A 25,430-nucleotide genomic window follows, 5' to 3' on the forward strand; every position below is an offset into this window, starting at 1 on the left:
AGTCGACACTCGAAATAGGGGTAAATATTCCGACGAAAAAAGATTAAAGAAAATAAAAAAGAAGAATTTGGCTTGAGCTTCAGGGATCATACAGTTGCGTTTTTCATACGTCACTTTCAAAAGATGCATAGATCTACATAAATATACACCCGAAGATTTGTTTAAACAAACTGTCACAATATTTTTGGTTTTCTCTTAATTATAGATTTTCCAATTATATGTATATGTAGAGGTGTAAGTATAAATATAAGCACATGTATTACTCGTATATGTATGTATATTTATTCTAATAGAAGCTATGGTACATTATTTACAAGAACTTTTTCAACTAACTTTAAGATAATCAGTGAATAAAATAGCAAGTCATAAATTTTTATATGTAATTAATACATAATAGTTGCGTTGATTGTAGATGGCAACACGCAACAACCGATGCAGTCCTTTAAAATTCTAGATTCTTATTTTTTTTTTAGGCTACCGAGTCAGATTCAGTTTTCGTACCACCAGATTTTAATTCCCGTTCTCTAAAGAACCCACGTTCAGTTTTGCATTCGCGAATAGTCACTGTCTCTAAATTTACTGTAACATCGGTGATCACCACTTTGTCGGATATATTACATTTGCTAGGCAACCAAAAGCGAGGTGGCAGCGCTTTCGGTGAAAGTGGCTCAAGCGCACTTTGTCGCTGATGCTCGTCGGTAGTGTGACCGTTGCGCTTTGGCGAATAGGTACCGTCGTCACCCGTTGCCTTGCTTTGCGCTGCCGAATTGGCATTCTCCGTTTGGCTATCTGCTTGTGATGATGAATCATCATCATCCGCTGCTGAAGCATTATAATGATGCTGCAATGCTGCGTTTTTCTCTGCGGGTGTGGCTTGTTCTGGTCGCGAAGCAGGTGTCTCTGGGGAAAGCGGTTCAGTTTCCGATTTTAACGGAGTTGATATCGAGGTGGCTGTGTCTACACTGACAGCATTCGCACAATGTTGTTTAGGCGGCGGTGGACCATCGGGTGATGTTTTTATAGTGACTCCTATTTTACCCGACTCTTTTAACACTTCTGCTTTGCGTTTAGTGCCCATAGGGGTTACTTCTTTTCGGCTAAGCGGCTGGTCCTCCGAACTGGATGAATTTGAATCAGCTTCAGGAATGAAATTCAATGCAGAATTAGAAGCAGCTGCGGCTGCCACAACTGCAGCAGACATCGATGCCGATGTGGAGGTATAAGTATGACGCTTATGTCCGCCATTTTCTCGATGCGAGTCTGTGTGTGGTGAGCGAGAGCGATTCCGTTCAGATTTCGCTGAGTGATGATGATGGTGATGATTGTGGTCCCGTTTCTTTTCCTTTTCCTTCTCTTTTTCATAATGATAAGAGTGATGGTGATGACTGCTGCTTGTTAATGCAGATGCCGCGGCTGAGGTGGAAGCTTGATTTGTATCCACATCGTCACCGGTGAAAGTGTACTCATCTTCCTCAGATTCAGGTTCGGGGTCCTGCGCTTTTTCTTTGCGTTTACTACCTCGTTTTGATGGAGTATTTGATGATCGGTTGCTCTGTTCGTAAATTTCTATAAGACGTCGATCGAGAATGTTCACTTCTGGCTCCCACGTATTATATCGTTGATTCCAACCCTTCCATTTTACACGATACTCCAGAACACCCTGCAAAAGAAAAAAATACCATATATGTACATAAATACAGTATATCTTTACATATGGGGGTATATACATACATACATATACATAATTAGTTTTAGTAACAAATAACTTATAATTTGAAATTAAAAATTACTTATTCATTAAAAATATATATATTTTTTTTAATAAAAAATTCCGGTTATCGAAATGTCCCATTAACACTGGATAGCCTGGGAAATGGACATACCTTGAAATACGGACAGCGGTCATTCGACCCAACATAAAACTTAAAATTGTAACCCGTTTGTTTTTAAATTTAAAAAATTATAGTTTAAAAACTAAAACCTCCCTATTATAATTGCCATTCGTACAGTCATCAGGTATGTAATTTGAGAATAGAAATCGCTGCATCTTTTAGGCGCATCGATATTACATAGTTACATCCCGACCTAATAAAAGGAAGGTAAAAATAACATACAATTTATATTTTGGTTTTTATTTTATTTTAGTTACAAAAAAACTGTGTATAGATATATACATGTTTGCCAATAGTCAAATGACCTCTATCCCTCTTTTAAGGTAGTTGTACTTAAATAAATTTTATGAATTTAAAAAAAGTCACGAAATACCAATTACTGGCAAAAGAAATATAGACAGTCAACTATGAAAATTTGTAAAGTAAGTGAACCCTGTCCGTATTTCCAGTGTTAAACATTGACCAAATGGGGAGGGTGATCAGGAATTTGAAGATGTGGTTCGTATCGCACGGTGCAACTTCACAAATTAAACATAAGGGTGTGTCGCGATTGATTCTGGATAGGTAGGAGTTTAAGTTTAGAACCGTCCCTGGCCACCAGTTATTTTTGTGCAGAGGATCTATGCATAATTTTTTTTTTTTTTACTTCAGACCTTATCGTCACTAGACACGAATAATGTTTCGACAGCGAAAAAAGACGCATAAAAAAAAATTTTACGTGAAAAGGCGCTTAAGAAAAACTTCGGCGAAGAAAGACGCGTAATCATAGAATAATACTTGGCCAAGGACTGACACTTCAGCATTATTCCCCAAAAACTATTTACGGAATGTGCATACTATTACACCCGCAAACATAGTTGACCGCGAAAATAAGTTTACGCATCCTTTTTCGCCGTCAAATATTTTAAGGCGTCTCTCTTCGCCGTCAACTATGTTAAGTCGTTCTTCGCTGAAGTTTTTTTATGCGCCTTTTTTCGCGGTCAACTTTTGAGCTCGCGCCTTTATTCGTGTCTAGTGACGTTATACTGATTACATATCGATGGCTGAATGGAAGATCGATATCTGAGCAGCCGGTTCAAAAACGCCCTATCTCAGCAAATTTTTCAGAACACCCTATTTCAGGTGAGCCTCCTGACGACAGTCGGGTCCACGTAACCGGAACGACCCAGACTTACATATGTATATCTGGCCAAGGACTGTCACTTCAACAACACTCCCCAAAAACTCTTTGGGGAATTTGTGTGCTGTTACAACAACAACAACAACAACATGCCGGAGATCCAGCATAAACACAACCAATGTCAGCGGAGAATAACTCTTGCCAACCGGCGCTACAAACCAAAATATAAAATTTACCAGCATCGTCAAAAAAATTAAGTAAATCTCGAAAGATTAAGAAAATTATTTATCGGCGGAAGAGGTGTTGTCCCACAAGTGAAGGCACCAACAGCTTTACACCGCCTCCGAAAGTAAGACGGTATTTATGAGAAACTTTTGCAGGGTAGAAATAGGTACATACAATAGGAGGATACAATTGCCTGCCGAGAGGCGAATGCTATTAGAAAAAACTTCGAAGTTGCTGGTTCAAGGAATAGAACCCGGAAATATCGACGGGTAATGCGCACCTCCACTACTTGGTCTAATCTTCAATTGATTTATAGCAACATGAAAATTGCACTTTGTTATATTAAAATTTAATGCGCTGAGACCGTATACTTAGGAAATCTGAGTTAAAAGTTGCAAATTAGTATGCCAATTTATTGAACTTAATTTATTTTTTTTTTGTTTGGGTAGTTTGAATTTCATACTATGAACAATATTTTTATAAAAAATTATCGAAAAGAAATTAGAATAAAAAACTGCCTCTTTTGCGAAAAATTCTCTGTGCCAATACTTTTGTTCGTCACACCTGTTCGCAAATTCGCAAAGAGGAATTGGCGATTTTTTTTTTTCTCGGAAACACGGCACACTACTATTGCGCCTTAAAGTGTATCGAAAAACTTTGGCGTGCAGATATGGCGGTAAATCTAAGGCGCCTGTTACACGATCAATACGGATCGCGATATTTGGATCGTGATCCATATTGATGGATCTAAAAATATTGATGGATCGTGAGTGTGCGCTAAACGTTCAAAATTTATCGCGTCAGTATTCGCATAATTTTTGTTGTTGTTGTTGTTGTTGTTGTTGTAGCAGCATACAAATTCCCCAAAGACTTTTTGGGGTGTGTTGCTGGAGTGACAGTACTTGGCCAGATATAAATCTGGGTCGTTAGGGTTACGTAGACCCGACTGTCGTGGGAACGCATAATTTTTGTGCTGGACGCTTATTATGGCGCAAGAAAATATTTCTATTCCGTACCAATAATTTACAGATAATGCATTCCATAATTCTTTTAAAATTTCTAAGGTTAATTTAACTGCTTTCAATTTGTTTTGAAAGGTCGCGAGAGCGAATACTTTTTCGATGTTCGCATTATGAGAGTACGAAATGTACTGACGAAATGTATGCATCGCGTTTTGAATATGCTACACCTTCAATATTTATTGCGCGATCCGCGATCCGTGATCCGGATTTCAAAATTTCTAGATATTTTGCGATCCGTATCACGATCCATCAATATTTGATGCTACACCTTCAATAAATATCAAGATCCAGGATCGCGATCCAAATATCGCGATCCGTATTGATTTTGTGACAGAGCACTGTCACACGGTCAGTATTTATTGACGTGATCCAAGTATCGCGATATTTATTGACGGCGTAGCATGCAGTATTGATGGATCGTGATCCATATCGCAAAATTTCTAAAAAATTTGAAATCTGGATCGCGGATCGCAATTTTGTCTATAAATATTGAGCGTGTAGAACTTTCAAAACACGACGCATTAATTTCGCATTACATCTTGTATTCTCATAATGTGAACATCGAAAACATATTCGCCATGCTTTGTTGTTGTTGTTGTAGCGGCTACAGCAACCCCGCCCAGATCGGTTGATATCTAAGTCGTTGTCGTCGAGTTCCACTAACGGCAGCCCTAAGAAGCGTGCAGCCTCTACAGGGTCGATCCACAGGGACAACGCCGTTAGGGTTGTCGGGTTTTCCGGGCATGCAAAGAGACGTTTCGAGTCGTAAGGGGTCTCTCCGCATACCGGAGGCTCATTTCGCACATCCGCATTTAGTCTACTCAGGTATGAGTTTAACCTGCTGCAGTAGCCAGAGCGAAGTTGGGCTATTGCTGTTCTTGTCTCCCGAGGCAGATGGAGCTCCGTCGCGTCAATGTCCGGTGTTTGTGTGCCTAGAACGGCATTCACAGGTCTAGTATACATAACTCGAGACTGAGTCCCTGTGAAGGCCGTTCAGAGCCTGTCGGTATGCTGACGGGTCCAGAGGCTGCTTAATGAACCTCTGGACTTCGTCCGTCAGTTCGTATAGATGCCTCCTGACGTGCCTAAGCGAGGGCTCCTCTGAGAGCAGCTGTCTGTTTGGGTGGCAACATCTGTGGCTCCCAACCAGAAACTGCTTGCATGTTGTGCTCCTTAATTGGGAGCATTTTCGCCTCGTCATGGAGGTGGTGTTCATGTGACATCAGGAGGCTGTCCTGAGTGCGGTGTTCTGTGCTACCTGTAGCTTCATCCACTGCGTCCTACTAGTCCCCGGCGACCACACTGGTGCTGCGTAGTTTAAATCCGGCCGGCCCATTGCCTTGTATGTTGCCAGCAACGCACATAGGTAGATTTTCAAGTTTTATGCGGCAAAAAATATTTTATTGCCTCTATCTACTCAAAATTGTTTATCAAATGTAAAATTTAAATAATTTGTATTACAGATAGGTTAAATTAATAAAATATATATATTAGCCAATCATTTACTATTTAAATATATTGACCACCTTTATTTATAAAATGTCTTTACACTATAACCATATCTAGTGGCTACGAAATTGATACTACAAAATACGACCAATATGCATTGGACACCGCCAAATTACTTCGATGGACGGCCAGAGCGTAAGTGTCTTGAATTGGAAGTTCAAACGCCCCATTTAACTAAGACTGATTATCTTTTAGGAAAATATCTTCCTTTCTATGAGCTTTAAAAGACTTTTTCTTAAGTGCTGCTTTGATATAAGGTAGGGTTTTCTTTAGATTTTTCATATTTTCAGCTGAGTAAGCATGAAAGGCAATAGGTGATTTTCTAAGAAATTTAATTTTTCGACCAACGATGTCAAGTTCTCTCCTTGCATGTGATCGTTGAGATATTGGCGAGTTGCTTTTCTTGTGCCTGACGCGCTGATACCACCTGCATTAACCAAAATGTGCCTTAGAATTTAAAACAATACAACTCTTTTTTTATTGTAACTTTCGTACAAGCGTGTAAGGAACCCTCTATCTAACAAAACCGTAACTATCCGCAACTGAATTTTATGTAAGGAACAAACTAATTGTACAAGGTATCATATTCAAAACTGATTTCTAGGCGATCGGACGCGGAAACGTTCCAAAACTGGTTTTGAACACAAAAAAATATTATTTATTTTTGTAGACAATATCCAAACTAAAAAGGGTTCAAACTATACATTTATAATTATTGAAAACCATAAATACCGTTAACGAATATTAATAATCACCAGAAGTGTCAGAATCCATCACAATTACATAACTCAATGGTGTTTAAATTAAAAATATTCACGCTAAAACAGGCGATTACACAAAAGTGAAAAAAAAACTATAATGTGCGTTTCAGATATAGCTAAGTTTCGACCTCACAGCAGGCGCAAAGTGTGGGATGGAGGGGAGGTGGTGGAATTATTGTTTCCCAGCCTATTTTTAAGCAGTGGGAGTGCTTCTTTATGTAGTTATGACAACTATCTAAAACTCAATTATGGCCGGATAATTAGCTAAAATCTATCTATGTGCAACGTTTCTTTGTCTTTGCCTTTGTTGCGGCTCTGTACTTTGTTGACAATAGCGGTTGCGTGCGCAGAGGAGAGCAAGCTGTCAAATGTTACTCCGAGTATTTTGGGGTTATTCACCGTCGGAATTGGTGTATCATCGACGTGAATTCCAAGCGGTAGCCAAACCTCCTTCGTCCAGGTGGTGAACAAGTCGCGGAGGATTTCGCAGGGGAGAGGGCTAGACACTTTGCAGTGAAGAAGCGAGAAATATCGGAGATACCCGTTTACTTTCGAACACAAGTCATCAATTCCATTCCCAGTCGCCATGATCGAGCAATCGTCGGCGTAAGAGACAATCGAGACTCTCTCTGGTGGTTGAGGGATCTATGAAATATAAAAGTTGAACAGTAGCGGTAACACCACCCTGTGAAACCCCCTGTTTTATTTTCCTAAGTTTGCTCGATTTGTCTCTAAACATTACCGGCGAGTGTCGACCACTCAGATAATTTGCCGACCACCGTTTGAGCCTCTGTGGGAGAGAGGAAGCCTCTATATCTTCTAGTAGCGTGGAATGGCTGACAGTGTCAAAAGCCCTTGACAGGTCCAACGCTACTAGAATCGATCTCACAGGGACGTTTTAAATATTATCATGGTTTAGGGTACAAAATGAACAAATAATATACATACATTAGTTTATGTGAATATTATTTTGTTTAAAAGTACTTCTCCCCAGTGAGTTTATTTTCTACAATTTCGTCTTCCTCATACTAGTAGTATAAAATTAGTGCTGCCAACCCCAATAAGAATGATCCAGACCGTTTCCGTGAGAAATGATCGTGACTTTGAGCTGGATAACCTAAGGGATATGCATACATTTATGCCTAAAGGTGCTATGTATGTATGTACGTCAAATTATTCATTCACTTGCCATAACTGTTGGAAAATAAGAGGTATGGGGGATAGGCATGCTACTATAAACATAAGAAATAAATACATACGTACGTAGTGTGTATGGACATACATGTGTACACATGCATGTACGTGACTACTACTTCATAGTTTACTACGTAATAAGAAGGAAAATGTAAAGGATGAAAACAGAACAAATTCAAATAGAGGCGAATAAAGTAAAATTTTAATGAGCATGCATGATCCTTCTACAGCAGATGTTATGGGACGACAAGCAATCGCATTTTTCCCTTTCACTGCCAGCGATGTTACAATTTGTATATGCTTTGTCACCGATTATAAGATTGAAATTGTATTAAATTTGTAATTCATACATTAAATAATTTGCTTACCTTTCTAATGCGTTTTTGTATTATACGTTCTGCCGCGTAAACGCGGTCGTCAGAACTTCCCATGGTGTTATCCAGTTTGACGATTTTTTATTCTCACGCACCAAAATGTTTCACACCGTGAAACTTCACTGGATGAGAAAAGCGCGGGCAATAAATGTAGAAATGTGATGAAAATAAATATTTATGTTTTGTTTTAGTCACATTTGCTTTAAAGCATGCACTAACTATTCATTTCACACTTGCCTGTAAAAAATACGACAAACTTATTGCAAAATGTATCTTTACAATGTTCAACCGAAAGTATCTGCTGCAACCACTTTGAGTTTTACTGGTACAGGAAATATTAAGCGCCAGCGCTCGAAAATCCGCATAAATAAAAATGCAAAACGTCCTTCAACAAATGTATCTGCTGTTTCTCCCTTCTCCGTACACTTAGCCCAGCAACAAACATGGAAAAGTACGCAAACCACAACTCGCTGTCTGTCACACCGCACGACGAATATGAAAAATTCAAACTTTACACAAGTGTAAATTCAAGAACTCACAACACGATGTTGTATTTTCAGTTTTAAGCCGTACCAAAGACGAATTTAGTAATTTTCATTAAATTAATAATTACCGCGATTGAATCTTATTAACAAACACTTTGTTTCCGACGCCAAAATTTCTTCTTTCTTTGACAAAAATGCGAGAACAAATGAAATCGTTGTAATTATTTTACTCGTTATGAATTTGACGGTGATGCCATCTCTCTGTAAATTTGTTAACCAAATAATTAAGGACCACACACAGTGCTCACATATAAGTCTTACGTCTCTGCAGTTAACCCTACGTTTAAATTAAATAATGCTATTGTGACGATTATCTTCGAAACCTTGAGGGATTTCCCAAATATCCTACGGCTCGTAACGCTGGATTGCTAAATAAATGCTCACGATGACCAAATTGCAGTACAATTAACTTTATTGTACAGCAACAATTAACAATACTCGCTAACCCCACGTCTCCATTTTCTACTAAATGTGTCTTAACATCTATCAAATTTCAGTTTTAACTTTGTCCCGTTTTCTTATGTGGGCAACTTGCTGTCTTAACATATCACTTTCGAAATGGCATCAAGCCGATCTGTACCCAAAGTAGATGGCGAGGTAAAATGAAAACTGAGTTGTCAGACTACAAAATGACAGCTGATGGTAAGACAGCGAGTACCTGAGTAGGTTAAATGCGGATGTGCCGAACGAATGTCCGGCATGCGGAGAGACCCCTCACGACTCGAAACATCTCTTCGCATGCCCGGAAAACTCCACAACCCTAACGGCGTCGTCCCTGTGGACCGACCCCATAGAGGCTGCACGCTTCTTGGGGCTGCCGTTAGTGGAACTCGACGACAACGACTGAGATATCAGCCGATCTGGGTGGGGTTGTTCTAGCCGCTACAACAATAACAACAACACAGCGATGGTGAGAAATTCGGCAAGACAGATATGGTTTAACAGTAGAAATTCGCGGTTTCTACTTGACATTTCTGTCTTACCACAGCTTTTTTAACAGAATCTGTAAAAGGTGGCGACGTGGGGTAATACAGTAAAAAACTTTACAATACTCGTTAAAGCAATTACAACGCTTTACTTAACTTGTTAACACAATTAAACTTATAGCTTGCTTATTCGCAGCTCATTTCTCTGTTCACTTTACTTGTAGCTTGCTGACATCTAACTAACTCACTCCGGTGTCTGGCGGTGCCCTTATATACCTGCGCTCGCACTCATGGCAACTCTAGAATGTTCTGAAGTTCATCGCTCATTCTCTTTCTCTCGCTGTTCGCAGCGTTCATCCACTTGCGTTTTCTCATTGTGGAATATTCTACGTCATTCCTCGAATATGCTGCTTATTTCTCGTTGTTCCTTTTGTGTTGCCACAGTATTCGCCACACTGCCCTCCACCTAAGTCTGATCGTCCCGATCAGACACACTTGCCGCTCCAAACGCTGCAAGTCTTTCCAAGTAGACCACTTTCATCTTGGTCCTCGGTCTCCCCATTGTCTGGATTTGATGCACGTCTTTGCTTGGAGGTGAAGCTTTTCTTCTGCTGCGACATGTACAACCACAATGCGTTACTGGACATTGCTTCCGGCTTATCTCCGGGAGTGCACCATCGCACATGGTCGTGCTTCTGCCAGCCACTGGTGGTGACCATACCATGTCTCTTCTCGTGGGCACCCTTTTCGCCAGATCTATGCCGCATCATCTGTCCATGACACCCAGACTCCCGCCTTCGTGCTACACTGCCTTTAGCACATCTTGTTACATCCGGATCCTTACGCTGGAACTTCCGCCGTCGTTCGTATCTCGCTCTTCCGCCGATGCTAATTTCATTGACCGGACATGTATAATCTAAACCTTGGCTTCCGGCTTAACTGCTCGCCTCTGCCGACCAACTTTTTCGGGACACTTCAAAGCGCGCCTACTGCTTCCACAGGTGCTTCCATTTCCGGCCACCGACGTATCACCATTGCAACGTGGTTCAGTGGCTTTCCTCCTGCCGGAAACACTGCCTGACTCGCCATGACCACTTCCTTGTTGCGACCTCTTCTTCACTGAGCTGGCGGAACCGTCACGCTTTTCCTGTATCGGTGAACCACTTCCTTCTCCTGACGAAACCAATTCGTTTCCATCATTGCCAACCTCTGCCCAACTAACCACTTCCGTTTCTGGTGGAATCTTCGGCACTTCCTCTAAGACCAACCGTCTGCTGCAGCACTGGTTGTCGTAACCAACCCTAAGTGGCACTTTCCTGTCGCCATATGTTAGAATCATTCCCTGGAGGTCAATCTTCATGCATTGCCCAAGTAGGAAATCCACGCCGGTGATGACTTCATCCACAATGTATGCAACTATAAACTTCATGTACGAGGCCAACCCGTCGGTTATTACCTCGCATAGTACTAACACTTGGGTTCGCTCACCAGTTGCAGTCTGCAGCTTTGCTCCAGGTAGTGGCTTCACATAAAAAGTAGCCAAATCAAGTCCAATAATGGAATGTAACGCTCCAGTATCCACTGTCTGCACTCGCTCCCGCCCATTTACACATCCACCAATAGTGAGGTTGCTCGCATTCCGGCCAATTTGTGAGACGGAGATTATGGGCCCTTCAACTTCTAGAGCCAGCACGCGGCCCTTCCTGCTGGCTCATTTTAGTTTAACGACTGACTGGAGTTAGATTCGTCTTTCCCAGCCCTGCTTTTACGTACTGCTGGACTGTTGAGCGCACTGGAACTTGCGCTGCAATCGCGGGCGAAGTTGCCTGGCTTTCCACATTTAAACATTTGCCAGATCCATACTTTTTCTTGCCCAGCAGTCGGATTAGCTTCTTCAGCATTTCCTCCACTTCCACTCGATGGGCTGTGTAGGCTGGTCTACTTAGGAGTGCTGCCGTTTCACGTGTCTGAGCGTACGAGACAGTTTCAGCAAATGTTGGCTTTGGATTCGCGTACGTCTCTCGCTTGGTATACACGTCCTGCATTCCGTTGATGAACCCCAACTCTTCGCTCCAGTAACTATACGTGGATTTTTCACTATTTATGCACTATTAGAATATACATTATATTAGTATTATCCAAAATGTTATTGCATTAAAAAATTGCTACTTTATTAGTAGAAACATTTGGTGCCAAAATACCATCTACAATATAATAATATTAATTGATATGATATTTACACTCTAAAACCATTTGGAAATTTAGACAGATTTTATACAGCATATTCCAAAATTTTTTTCACATAGCTTATCAACATAGAGAAATAATATAAAGTATGTAGCCAGTTTGATGTACGCTTATTTCAAAGCAAAATTTGAGTTTCTGGCATTAATCCTTGGTTTTTTTGCCTGATTTCGGCTTAGATCCTCATTGTGTGTACTTTTGCACAAGCGACAAGAATTTATTGGCATGTTTTTTTTATTTTTTACTCAAATCAAAAAACTTCATAATTTCTCTCTCAAATGAGTAAACATGAAAGTCAAATGAAGGAACAAATTATGGTAATAAATTGCCAAATAAGTGTACCGAAATATAATGTCATTGCTAGCTGGGGCACTTTATACTACTTTATTATGCTTATAAATATTTAACAATTATCGCCACTTCCATACCAAGGTGTATTAAACAAGGTGGTGTTGGGGCGACAGCTGAGTTTTTCGCCGTGGAGGCCATTACGTCAAAATGATGTGTTTGTTGTAACTCATACCAATGACAGTATGGACATCAGCGTATAATTTGTTAGTGTAATTTTTTACTTATATACGGCCAACACCACCTTGTTAAATACGCCTTGTTCCATACTTTCCGAAAATTTCAAAGCCTTCTCAAAAGAACAGAAAAAACTGGGATTTGTAGCTGTTTAAATCAATTAATACATTTCACTGTGAGTTATTACATAAACACTGATCGAAGTTACGATTGTTTCATTTTCTTGTTGTCGTTTTTCGATGTATCTTTTTATGGATGGACCTAGTACTGTATACTAGCATGTTTCGAGCACCGGCGAAGTCGATCAGTATCAGCCCGTTGTCAGGGTAAACGATAGTACTCGGCGACTGAGCCTCTCTCCCACCACAAATCTAACACCGAATTTACGCACCATTACATGGCAGCTGTATTGGACGTCACAAGGCCCCAGACATAGCTTGTCTTGCCCCGTCCAACGCATTTCTGGGATGGCGGTGATGCCAGCTTTGTTCTTATGATGACATCAACCAGCCACGCAGAGGCACTTTCCTCATTAAGGGTCCGGATATTTCAGGTGAATGCCCTCAAATCGTAGTATTTGAAACGTTTGCCGTGGTTGTCACCAAAAGGGACAGGGTCATCCGAGGCTTTGTGTCGCGTGTTCACTGGAAGTTGATTTTACGTGGCAGGTCCCAAACCCAGCGCACAAACCATCGCTGGGAGGGGTTGGTTTCTTAACCGAATACACGTTTATACAGCGAGCCGTGAAACTGTAGCTGCATACGCAGAACCACGACTATACCCCAACGCAGAATCACTCTTGCCAACAAGTCGTACTTTGAACTGAGTAAGCAATTCAGAATTAAAGTCCTCTCTCGAAGTACGAAAACCACACTCTATAAGTCACTCACCATGTCCGTGCTCGATTTTGGCGCAAGTGCATGGCCCATGACAACATCTCTCTTGGAGTATTCGAGAGAAAGATTTTGCGGGAGATTTACGGGCATTTACACGATGAGATGTTTGAGCTTTACAACGAAATAGTGCATAGGATTAAAATACAGCGGCTCCGTTGGATTGGTCATGTCGTTCGAGTGGACACCGACGCTCCATCTCTTAAAGTATTCAACTCGGAGCCCGCTGGAGGTAGCATAGGAGAAGGGCGGCCCCACTGCGATGGAAAAACCAAGTGGAGAAGGGCTTGGCTTCACTTGGCATTGGAGTCAGTTGGCACAGAAGAGAAACGACTGGCGCGCTTTGCTGAGCTCGCATAAAATCGCTGGGGTGGTTAGAGCGTCAAAGAAGAAAAAGCAGTGACGTCTATAATGTATTGAGGAATCTTAAATGATAGGACATAATTGGGGTGTTAAGAAACAAAACGGCGAATAAATAAACGAAAACAATACGAAAATGTTTAAATTCGGGCCAAATTTTTAATGAATTGGCAACTGTGGTGAACATTAAGGGCCGTTTGTTCAATGTCTGGTTATCACTACCTCCCAGTTAAGCATCATTATGGACGTTTTCGACAGCAAGCATATAACACATGATCGATAAAACAGTCGTTGTATTTAACCATCTCTTTTACCTCCGGTTTGTTTTAACCGGATATTGAACAAGCGACCCTAAAATGTTCAAAATATCGGTTACGAGGGTCTCCACGTACTTCTTCAGTCTAGACATGCACTCAATCACCTCAACGTAGTTGGGTTGCCCACAACGTGGAATAAGCCATGCTAGAGTTAAATTTCAGGATATGTTTAAGATCTTCCTGAGATCATGCGTTCGATGTATTGAATATCGGAAATTTCGAAGACGAAATAGTCAATTAAAGTCACAGGTCAACAATTTGAAGAAAATGTTTTGATACCGAGATATCGTCATTATCGCTTTGAGTGACAGATTCGCTTTGACAGATAAGATAAATTGTACGAAAATGCACAAAGCATGCCACACATAGACCGCTACGGCTGCAGCGCGAAGCGAAAAGATGGCCGACTCCCACCGTTTTGCGCGCGTTGACAATCAGCCAGTTAAATATTTATTTTGTTTCATCGAATTTCGAGTTTTCATGCAAAAACATAAAACTTAATAACATTGCTTATATTAGGTGTGTTCCACAAGCTTCTTGCAGAAAAAACTTCGTTACATTTGTGTTGAATGTACACTTAAAATATTCTAAAAACCTCTAAGATATTTTATAAGAAAATTGTTTCTACTAGGAATCCAAAATTTTGAATAAAGATAGGCAAAGGATATCCCAAACTTTTTGGCTGCGTTTCTTTATACATTCCGGATAATCCCATTTCACAGCCGGAATAAACAGAATGCGTTTGAAATATACGTTAACATATCTTCAGGAACGTTCTAAAGAATAAGTAAACAAAAAAGTTTATTCCAAACGTTCAGAATGAATAAAGAAATGCAGCCATTGTAAACGAACACTTGAGGCAGACTTAGAATCGACTAGGCGACCCTTAGCGCACTCGGAGGAAGCGTATTCCAACATTTTTTTTATCCGTGACCTATCATTAGAAGAAATATTTAATAAACAGAGTAGTTACAGCGATTTCGAAGGAATAGCGTCTACAAAGCCTTTCACCCAAGAAGAATTAACTGATTTGATAAGGGTTCTAGTACTATCTTAAAAATCTCCAGACTTATTGTCTTTAAGATTAAAAGAAAAAACTTGTTGGCGTCAGTTTCAAGGTATAAAATTATTTGAATTTTTTTAAAAATGTGACCTGGCAATCTGTCGTAAGAGCAGATGAGCTGAAGCAGGTCACTTGCATATAAATGATTGTTTATTTAAATACCATTTTTACTATAATGTATTTCGGTAGTTTTCGTAGTTGGTGTTGCCTTATTGCTAAATTTTCTACAGCTAGATAATGCTGACGCTTTTACTTAGCTATGTTTTTATGGAAGTTTGCATTTGCCTGCCAAAGGGCGTTTATCAGTAACCTCTTTGGTTTATAGTTTTTTCGGACAGGGTGGGAGTAAGATGTATTTTGAAAAGAATTTCCGTCATCCCTTGCGTGGGCGTACGCAGGTACGGGCTAAAGGGGAAGCTTTGTACAATTTTGCTAATAACATATTTGTTGTGAAACGTTACCTGAAAAATCCTATGCAAATCGATGCATCGATGGATGCTCTTCGTTGCATCGAAAATTATCGATGTACATTTCGATGCATCGAATCAAAGAAAAACATCGATGTATTTTTGCCACTGACATCCCTGTGAACGTTCTTTTCAGCTTACTTTTGTTAGTCTGATAAACAGTCATTTACTTAAAAAAGGTAAAATAATTATTATCTTTTAATATTTTCTCTTAGTTTGTACTTGAAATCATCGCTAAAAAAAATTATCGATTTGCAGAAGATTATTGTTTAAATAAACAAGTAATTTTTTTAAATTTTCATGTAAAATTTTAAGATTACCGTTAATTTCTTCATGATCCAATGATCGATCTAAACCAAATTAGTATGGGACCTCCCCTGAGGCACCAGAAAAAGAACTATCGAAATCGGTTAATGTGGTCCAAAGTTATCTGTTAACAAACGTGAAAAAATTATTCCTATGAATTGATAACCTTAGCCTTTTTTTGAAGTCGGTTAAAAATACGAAAATTAATGAGGTAAATTATTATAAATTTTTAATAGCTATATTTTAACATTTCTAATAAAATTTACATTAAATAAAATCTCAGCCCACCTACATTATGCTCTGCGTACGTCAATGATCCCTTGTCAAATTTGGTTTGGAGACAAACCGGTTCCGGCGTTGTGTCATCTTCGGTGTCATTTTTCGTTTAACGGAAATTCGTTCCAAAACAACCACCACTTATAGCGCTCTTACACGATATGTATTTACATATGTAAATGCAATATCGTGTAAGAGCGCTTTTACCACGAATAAATGTATTTTTGTATGTCTGTATGTATGTAATTATAAGTATATACCAGCAAATTTTAGTGCTTACGTTGGGATGAAACTACCCTGCAGGGAAACCGGGGACTAGTGAATCCAATTTCTAGTTCCGTACTAATTTTTTGTCGCCAGAAGCGAACCAGTCCCATAGTAACTAGATCCCCACCAGTCCAAAATCAGCGGAATATGGTACTTTTAAAAAACTATTTTATTTCCCTTTTTCCATTAGAAATGTGTATCTAAGGTGACGAATTTAGAACTGGTTCGAAACTATAGAAAAAGGAATGCAGAACGAACTAGATTTTATCTGTCGAATTTAGAACTAGTTCGGAGCTATCGAAAAAGGGGTGCAGTGGGGGCTTTTTCACTTTACATAGATATGTGTTTGGCGGCTTTTTCGTTCGAATACGCTTCCATACTGCACTTCGCAGGTACTTTTTCATAGCTTGGTAAAACAAAACAAACATTTGTGTTAACATTTTAACATCTTTGGATATTCTGAAATCTAACCAATATAAGCAAGCACCTCTGCGAACTCAGTTACAACGAAAGGTATTAAAACGGACATTTTATACAATCCTTCAAACAAATTTAATTTCAAATTGAATTGAATTGTCGTTTTAGAACTGGCTCGGAACTATAGAATTTAGTACTAGTTCGGAACTATCGAAAGAGGGATGCAGCGGTGGCCATCGCCATGTTAAATCCGCCAGTTGTTTGCATTCAAAAGAGTTTTATCGCGAACCAATACTGGTTCTAAATGTACTAGAAGCGCACCAGTTCAGAACTAGAGATTTTCCCCACGGGGTATGAAAAGAACCAGATAACGGGTACTGAGTGTCTGCTCCATGAGCCGAATCGATGCGGTGTATTAATCGTAGAAACAGGAACTTCTTAACTTAATGTAATTTGTGTACGTCTTCAAAAATTATTATTATTATTTTTTCTTTTATGAAATAATTCTCTTCTCTGAGGATATTTACTACTGGGAGAACTATTTGAAGCAGAAAAATCTGTATTTACATACAGACATGTGTACAAGAAATTTTTGTTCCTGTTTTCTGGAAAACGGCAAATCTAGAGTTACTACATTTTTGAAGAATGTATGCTGTATATAGTATCATAGTATTGAGAGCGGCTCTAGTTTGACACTTTGGCAAATGCGATAAACACAAATCGTGCGCTGATAGTACATAGGTTGAACGAATGACGACTACTCGTATCCCGTCGTCCTCTGCGTTGGTGTCATTGTTTCTCTGTTCCACGTAAATACTCGTATGTTCTTTGGTTTGTACATAAACGTCACTACTGATAGCAAGTAAGAGGGCTTTACGACCAAATTTTTCACACTAAAATGCCAGTACACATTTGAGCAACGCGACGTCGGCAAAGAAAATTTTGAGCGAAAAACGAAAGGAAGAAAAAAATATGTAAAGAAGAAAATTACTACGCAAATAAATATAGTTTGGCGAAATAAAGTTTGTTACAAGTTTAGTTGAAAAGCCAAAACTACTTTTATATAAACATACGCAAACGGAAAAATCGAAAATGAATAAGCTAATAAAAATATATTAGCCTGATACACTCAATGACTGCGTTAGTGTAGTTAAAGTTATGGGTTGACTTGAAAGTGGGACGTGAACTTGCAAACGACATACACACATACCAACAAATAAGTATATTGCGCGGGTGGAGAAAAAAAACACACTAAAAGAATTGAAAGTGAGTCAAACTTAATGGTAGGCATTGCACTTAGAGCCACAAACAATGCAGCGGACGCGGTGCAATTTTGCTGTGTCGTCACAGAGATTGGAAGTCGCCGTTGCCGAAATTTACTGCCAACAATGGAAAAGTAGCAGTCGGAGTATTGAAAGAAAAAAATGTAGTATACTGTGAAAGATCAATCAAACAAACAGTGGATGCAGAAAATCGCCTCTCCTCCCATTATAACTGTGATAATAACAAAAGAGAATACATATAAGTGGAACTGAGATTGATATCAATTGAACAGAAAAAAAGTAGAACGGGGCGGATGAGTAACATATAAACCTGTAGTGTGAAATCAAGTGTACACTAATAAAAAATACTTAATGTTAATAACTAATTAATATATACCAGCAAAGCTTTAAAGAGAGTCTGTGAGGTCAAACAGTGATTACACGGCTTCATGTCCGACTTATGCCAAGAAGGAAGTCCATCGACAACTAAATCATGTATAGCATTTAAGATAAAACAACGTATGTATGTTCAAATGTAAAATTTTTGTATGTAAGAGTTGAGAACAAAATGCAAATAACCGAGATGTTATAGCTACCCTTAGTTTAGTAGTTATTACAGTGCTTTAGAAGTAAACGAAACACCAATTTATTCGCAAAAAAAAAATCGAAATATCAGCAAAAATATATAAACTTTAGTTAAGAATTTAAGTAAGAAAGTTGGCACGAATTTTCGGAAAAATAACGTTTCTCCTAATACAAAAAAACCAAGTTCCGGATGTAATGGAAAATATAACACTTATTATACCTACTAGAAACAAAAAGTTATGTTATTTTTACCCGCGGGACGCGAGTGAAAAAAAACTTTAATAGGTAATAAACAAACAGACTGCACACATTTAATAAAAAATTGTTGAATAATCAAAACTAAATAATTCCTTATAACACCAAATTCACCAGTTCAGATTGATGTCGTTTAGAATAACCTGCAAAAAAATTGAAGAGGTAAAAAATAACTAATGAGTGTGAAAATACTCGTACAATTCTACGGAATAATAGGAATATAAAAAAAATTTTAATTTGTGCATAAAAGTTACATGAAAAAATATTGAAAAATCATATAAAATTATAGTAAAATTTACAAAATAGAAGAATTTATATACATACAAGCATAAAAAACATTAACTTAAGCAAAAAGCTATAATACAAAATTAGGGAATTTAACGTGTAGTTTACGAGTTCATTAAAAATAAGCCAATAAACAATAGCAACCAATATGTTTAAATACAAAATATATAAATCCTAAGTATATAAAAAAAGATTTAATACATGTGAATGCAAAAAAATATCAGTAGCAGACACTTTTGCGTTAATATTACTCGATCATTGTCGCGAAAATTGTAACAGAATGTCAGCAAAAGAAAGTTTGTAAGTACATAATTAAAAGTTAGTAAATCTTAAACGCGTCAAAGTAATTCGTACAAAATATTTATATTCAATTGAAAAAAAATAAATATTTATATTTACAAAACTGGTAACAACATTCGGTTAAAAGCAATTCACCACCGCCGTTTTTTTTCGTTGTCCTACTGCAGACCAATAATTAATCAGGTGCCAGAACGAAGCATACCGACAATCAACTAACCGGGACCATCGAGCGTCATAGCTTAGCATATGGTCATAAGATATTGATTGGCAATAGCACATGCAAATTTCCGTACACCCAAACTACATACATATGTAAACGATTTTGAGATACACAATTTGGTAAATAAAATTGAGAAATAAGCATAAAACCGGTAGCGCAGTGGTGGCAAAGCGGATACTAACGAAAAAAAGCGCAAAGGAGACAGAAAGCACACCAAATAGCAATTGTGATTTAAGTAACAGTGACAGCTGGCAGTAAACAGCCCCCATTGCTCAATTGGCATTAACATCAACATTACAGCATGCAATACTGTTAGTGAACAGCTGTGCGTTTATACATGCAAACATATGTACATATGTGATTAGAATAGATGGTGGAACAGTTGTTTGCGCTGCACTAGTATTATATAGTGTATTATATTTGTGTATAAATCAGTTTTGGCGTTATCAAACATTCAAAGCTCGAGCCCCGAAGTTTTAAGAGCTTTATTAAATACGAATTTAACTTCATAGCGTTTATTCGCACTAACAAACTACTACAGTGCTTTCAAAATTGCACCAAACGCTATTGTATTGTTGTTATGAAAACCTGTTGCTCAAACTAAAAGTGTAAAATCCCGTTAGAAATTAAATAGTCTCCCACCAACAGTCGTGGAAACAGTTCGTTAAAAATTAATAAATAAATATACGAAATTTCAAAACCAAAATAACAAACTAAATAAGTAATATTCGTGTAATGCGTATCCCGGCTTCCCCCGCCAAAAAAATATACTCGCACTACTATCACTTCGCTGTATACTTTTTTCACTACAAAGACTCGCCTATACACATAAAACGAGGTTTAATAGCTGGCTAATTAAATATGTCATATATACCCGATGATGCTAGCAGTATGAGCGACGACGTCTTCGAAGATCCCGAGACAACCCAACGTCGTCTGGAGGAGACTGTACGCCATCGTGTGGACTTCAGTGGCAGCGGTGGCGGCAGCAGTGGTCTCGGTTCCAGTATAGGCGGTAGTAGCGGCAAGGCATGCAGTACTGGTTATCCTGGCTATCGTCCACCGGTGAAAGCTTTGCAGATGTATGCACTTGAAGATGCAGTCTTTCATGATGACGCTTACGAAGACGAATATGAGGATGGTTGGCGTTCCTATCGCTACGATGAAGTGGGCATGTATAGTCAACCGCACCAACAGCCTTTCGATGACACAGTCAATCACAAGGTAAGTTTTATTCGAATTGAGTTTACGAAGAATTTCTCTGCCTGCGGAATGATCAAACTATGTAAATCGTCGCTTTCACACACTTTAGCAGTTATATCAAGGCAAAAAATGTTCAAGAGTCTCTGTAATTGATCTACATTGTTGTGTCATGATCTTACTTTTTATTGCTTGTACTGGCTCCGTAGTCGATTTTTGAAGTGAAACTTCTTTGGTGCTTTTTTTTGTACTCTTCTGCTGCATAGAAGCAGGCTAGAATACAAATACCTTGTTTTTGTGCCATTCTGAGGTACCTCTCGTGGGAAATATTTTGCTATATAAATGCTGTGTTTCTTGATCAAACCATTTTGATTATCTGATACATTTGCCACTTCACTTATGGTAGCTTCTGATAGGTCTCTTAAAGCATAGGCAACGTTGTTCCGGATTAACGCCCCAATTGATCTTGTCAAAATTGTGCCTTGATATACGGCAGTAATGCGGATTTACGAGCCGCGTGGTGGTAAGTTCGAATACCACGGCCAGTAGAATATTCATTTATTTATTTTTTTATTCATTCAATTGTAACTTCTAAATTTTTTTAAAGTTGTTTTTAGTTTTTATTACGCAGCCCTAACCACTCGGCTACCGCGGGTGAAGTAGTTGGCTGCTTCGTTTGCTATAGGTTGGCTCAGGGAGCGTAGAACCAGCGTTGGCAGGTTGACGTTTTTAACGTCGTTTGGGCGTATTTTTGTATCCTGTTGACGTTTGAACGTTATTTGTGTAAAAAATGACGTTTTTTAACTTCCCAGTAATTTTTCTCTGTTACTAAATCTTGTAAGTAGAACTGATTTTCAGTTATTTTCTTAATTAATCTTTACAAGCTTTGTTTTTTGCAGCAGCTGCTTCAAAAAATATTTATTCTTTCGACACAGATGACTTAACCCTTATTTAAGCGCATAAAGAAAATGACACAATTAGTCGCATGGGGTCCCTTATTGAAAATGTAATGAACGTAAAAAGGCTGAAATATTGCTATGTTCCTTCTTAACAGAACGTAATTTAGCATTTTCGACAACAGACCACTTAACCAAATGTTTACAAGAAGAAAAATAATATATATTAAAAATCAACGCGATTCTTTAGCACCTTAAAATTTGCACATTATTGCCCTGGAATTTAATGGGATATCAACCTGCATACTCAAAAAAATTCTAAAAAATCTGAATAAAAAGTTGAAAATCTAGCTGATATTTTGCCAATTTTTTACAATTTTTGCACAAAGTTTGAAATGTGGATTTATATTTTGTTTGTTATATAATGAGCTAGGCTTTTATGGAAAAATAATAAACATTAAATAAACAGCCGAAATCGACGACTTGATCAGCTGATCACGAGTGTGTGTATAAAATGATTTTTATATTAACGAACTCAAACCAGTTTAGAATGAATTTTAAATGTGAGCAAATGACATTTTAATATACCTTACGTACATATGTACCTTTGTATACAATGAAAGTTTAATAAGAACAATTCTTTGTGCATGCAATTGAAAAAGACGTTTTTGGGTAGAAAATGACGTTTTTTCATGCCGAAGACCTGGCAACACTGCGTAGAACACAAAGCAAATGCAAAACTAGCATCGACATCCACTTTGTCGTCGGTCATGCAGTCACCGTATTAATTCAAATAAGTTCTTAAAGCATAGACAGATGGCAGCGTTGATCCGAATGAACTCGTTAATTCGGAATTATCTCGGGGAAATAACAGCAGTCCGCATTAAGTCCTAGAGTCAATTCCCAAAGGGAATTTCGATGACAACACTGACCAAAACTCAGAGAGCGTAGAATATAGAGAATATGCAAATCTAGCATGGACACAAGAATGATAGAATACAAGATTGCTCCGATCAGAGAGGATTTTTGAGAATAACTTTTGTGTGACGTCACACTGGTGCAATTGCGAGGGAGAAATGCCAAAACGTGAGCAAGAATGGAAGAAGAAGAAAAAATGTTGCAAGGAAAACGTAAACAAGTTGCACAAGTATGACGTCATGCAAACAACGATTCTGTCAAACTCGTTAAGAGAGGAATAGCGGTCCGAGATCGGCGCAACCTTTGTATTCTCTCAATCGTGGCATGGACATATACATACCTTTTAACCGGTAGTGCAAACACCATACTAATTCAGATTTGAATACAATTTAGGGCTGGTTGCTCACAGCCTGGTCGACGTTTTCGAGAATTGCACTTTTTTGGTACATTTTGAAAGCCAAAAGTACATTAGTACTACATTGACATTTTTGATACACACTTTGTATACTTGAAATTAGCATTTTTGTGGATAAAAATATAGGTAGAACAATATTACCTCGTAGAGAGTGAAATTGAGATGTAGAAAAAATTATCATAAAAAGTTATTGAACACAAAACTAGCAAAAACGTGCAACTTACGCCATTTTGGCTTTCTGATGTTTAAGGTTTGCCGCCTAATTTTCCTTTTGGTTGCGAATAATTAACAAAAATCGAAAAATCTATCTTAGATTAAAATTGTGCATCCATATTTTCATTTCACTAGTTTTGTTTTGAGCATGTTTTTATCAAATCACACACACTTTGTTTACATTGGAAATTGACGCATGACTGCAATTTGCAGCTCTATCGGGGTGTTAAGCTCTAAAATTCGCACTCTTGCAAATTTTTCGGGTTATTGAATGGATTTTCCAGACAAAAGTATCCATCAGAAAAAATTCTGAGCATTTTCTATCAAAGAAACAAAATATACAGAAAATTTGCAATCTTTGAAACAGCTGATCATTTTCCCAGTTTTAATAGGTGATATAATTGATAAGTTACTATCCGGTTGGAGCATTTTCCCCGCAAAGCATTTTTAACATATGAATGAATACGTATGTATTTTTCTCAAAATTGATACCACATTATAATGCATTCAAAAATAAAAGGATCTCCTCCAAATACCCATCCTTGTTTAAAAAAAAAAAAGTAGATATAGCTATGTGCCTTTAAAACCAACCCATTTTCTTTTCCATTATCCACTGACAATTTCTGCCAAAACATTTCAGCATTTTTATTTATTTTGGAAAATTGAATACTGCAATCATAGTTGACACACACTACTTAAAATAAAAAAAAATCTGGAGATTAATAGTAAAATAACTAAAAACAAACTCAACAAACTTTGTGCCTAATATCTTTACTTTTCTTTCATTGTATACTAGCAATATTTATAAAATGTACAATAAATAATTCAAAAGGCTCTATTTTCTTTTGATTTTCTCATTTGTAAGTTTTCGCAGCTAAAAATTTTTCCAGAATCAATTTTCAGATCTGAATGTCATTTTGGGATCTTGTAATTTCTATAAAAGTAAATATTTTGGACAACTTTTATATAGAGAGTTTTTCTAATTTAAAAACATTTAACTGTGTGTATGCTAATTTAAATGTTGGTACATTTTCGGTTTATTTAGTACATTATTTTTATCATCTGTGCTATATTTTACGCTCTCTGAGTTTTGGTCAGTATTATAATCGAATATTTCCTTGATTCGAGTTAAGTTTGGGAATTAACTCTAGGACTTAATCAACTGGATCAACGCTGCCGTCTATCTATGCTTTTAGTTGCATTACTAGGTATCTTCTTAGTGTTTCATATCTATTATTCGAATTACAACTTTCTTCCATATCTTCTAGCTGACAGCTGCAAAAATTTATATTACATATAGAATAGTCCTGTTCTTGTCGAAGATTTGCCTCATGGCCAGTGCCCCGTGATGGTTGCCACTTTTCTGAACACTGCTTTTCTTGATGTATTAAGCAGATCCAAGGTCTTCGACCTGTTTTGGTCAGTCAGAGTACTCTTGAAATTTTGTATGTCTGTATATCTGACCCCCTGTTTCCCTCCAGTCCAAGCAAATGCAGAAAAATTTCTTTTTGGGTTACTCCAAAGAGAACAATCCAATGTCACCGCTTCGGATTAATACCAAAGGCTCCCCTTCCCAGTTCATCAGCCTTCTCATTGCCTTCAATGTTTCTATGTCCGGCAGCCTAGATCAGAGAGAAGATAGTTGACTGAGACTCTAAGCGGATTTCATTTTGCATTCCTTAACTAGCTTAGGTTTGGTAACCTGATATGCTTTTGCCAATAGCGAAGCCTGGCTGTCAGAAGATATTGCTGCTTTATTTTTGTACGCGACTCTATTCTTCTTCTTCTTGTTTGGTTCTGTTGCTTTCTAAACTAGTTTGGTCGAGGTACAAAAAAGCTCGCCAGTCGCTTCTCTTTTGTGCTGTTGAAAGCGGCTCAGAAATCGACAAATATATGGAGTGTAGACCCTCTTCACGCGGGTATTTGATAAGATTTTGCCTATTATAAATACCTGATCAATGGTGGATTTGCCAGATCTAAAGCCCCGTCAGTTCGTTGACGGTGGGCTTTTCAGTCTTTCGCACAATACACTCGATAAGAACATATAACCTATGGTGCAAATGCTGATCCCGCGGTAGTATTGCGAGGCCACTTTTCTTGTGAATTACATGCATTCATCTGGCCATATTTAGCATAAGAGCTGATGCATGCACCCTCTTAGCTTTCCGCCGCCGTACT

The 25,430-nt window shown here is 38.2% G+C and overlaps 2 protein-coding genes across 4 annotated transcripts in view; one reads left to right on the forward strand and one right to left on the reverse strand.

Moving 5' to 3' along the window:
- Positions 1–259: 259 nt before the first annotated feature.
- Positions 260–8,783, reverse strand: LOC118746306 (polycomb group protein Pc). Of its 2 annotated transcripts, none has more exons than XM_036480155.1 (3): positions 8,335–8,783; positions 8,092–8,219; positions 260–1,660 (listed from the first exon to the last, which is right to left on the reverse strand). In XM_036480155.1, exons 2-3 carry the CDS (start codon positions 8,152–8,154, stop codon positions 470–472), a joined length of 1,254 nt encoding a protein of 417 aa, XP_036336048.1. In that variant the 5' UTR covers positions 8,155–8,219; positions 8,335–8,783; the 3' UTR covers positions 260–469. The 2 variants fall into 2 exon arrangements, with proteins under 2 accessions (XP_036336048.1, XP_036336049.1); XM_036480156.1 differs by having other exon boundaries at positions 8,092–8,571; positions 8,711–8,781.
- Positions 8,784–17,570: 8,787 nt separating this feature from the next.
- Positions 17,571–25,430, forward strand: part of LOC118746305 (ras-related protein Rab-26-like) — a 44,328-nt gene continuing 36,468 nt past the window's right edge. Inside the window, exon 1 of one of the 2 annotated variants that reach the window (XM_036480153.1) lies at positions 17,571–20,834. In XM_036480153.1, the coding sequence (XP_036336046.1) occupies positions 20,472–20,834 (363 nt within the window). In that variant the 5' untranslated portion in view covers positions 17,571–20,471. The remainder of the gene's footprint in view (positions 20,835–25,430) is intronic. The other variant, XM_036480154.1, reaches the window with a different exon arrangement.

Source organism: Rhagoletis pomonella, unplaced genomic scaffold, assembly GCF_013731165.1.
Source record: "Rhagoletis pomonella isolate Grant_MI unplaced genomic scaffold, Rhpom_1.0 Rhpom_scaffold_00010, whole genome shotgun sequence".
In the NCBI taxonomy this organism is placed as follows: Eukaryota; Metazoa; Arthropoda; class Insecta; order Diptera; family Tephritidae; genus Rhagoletis; species Rhagoletis pomonella.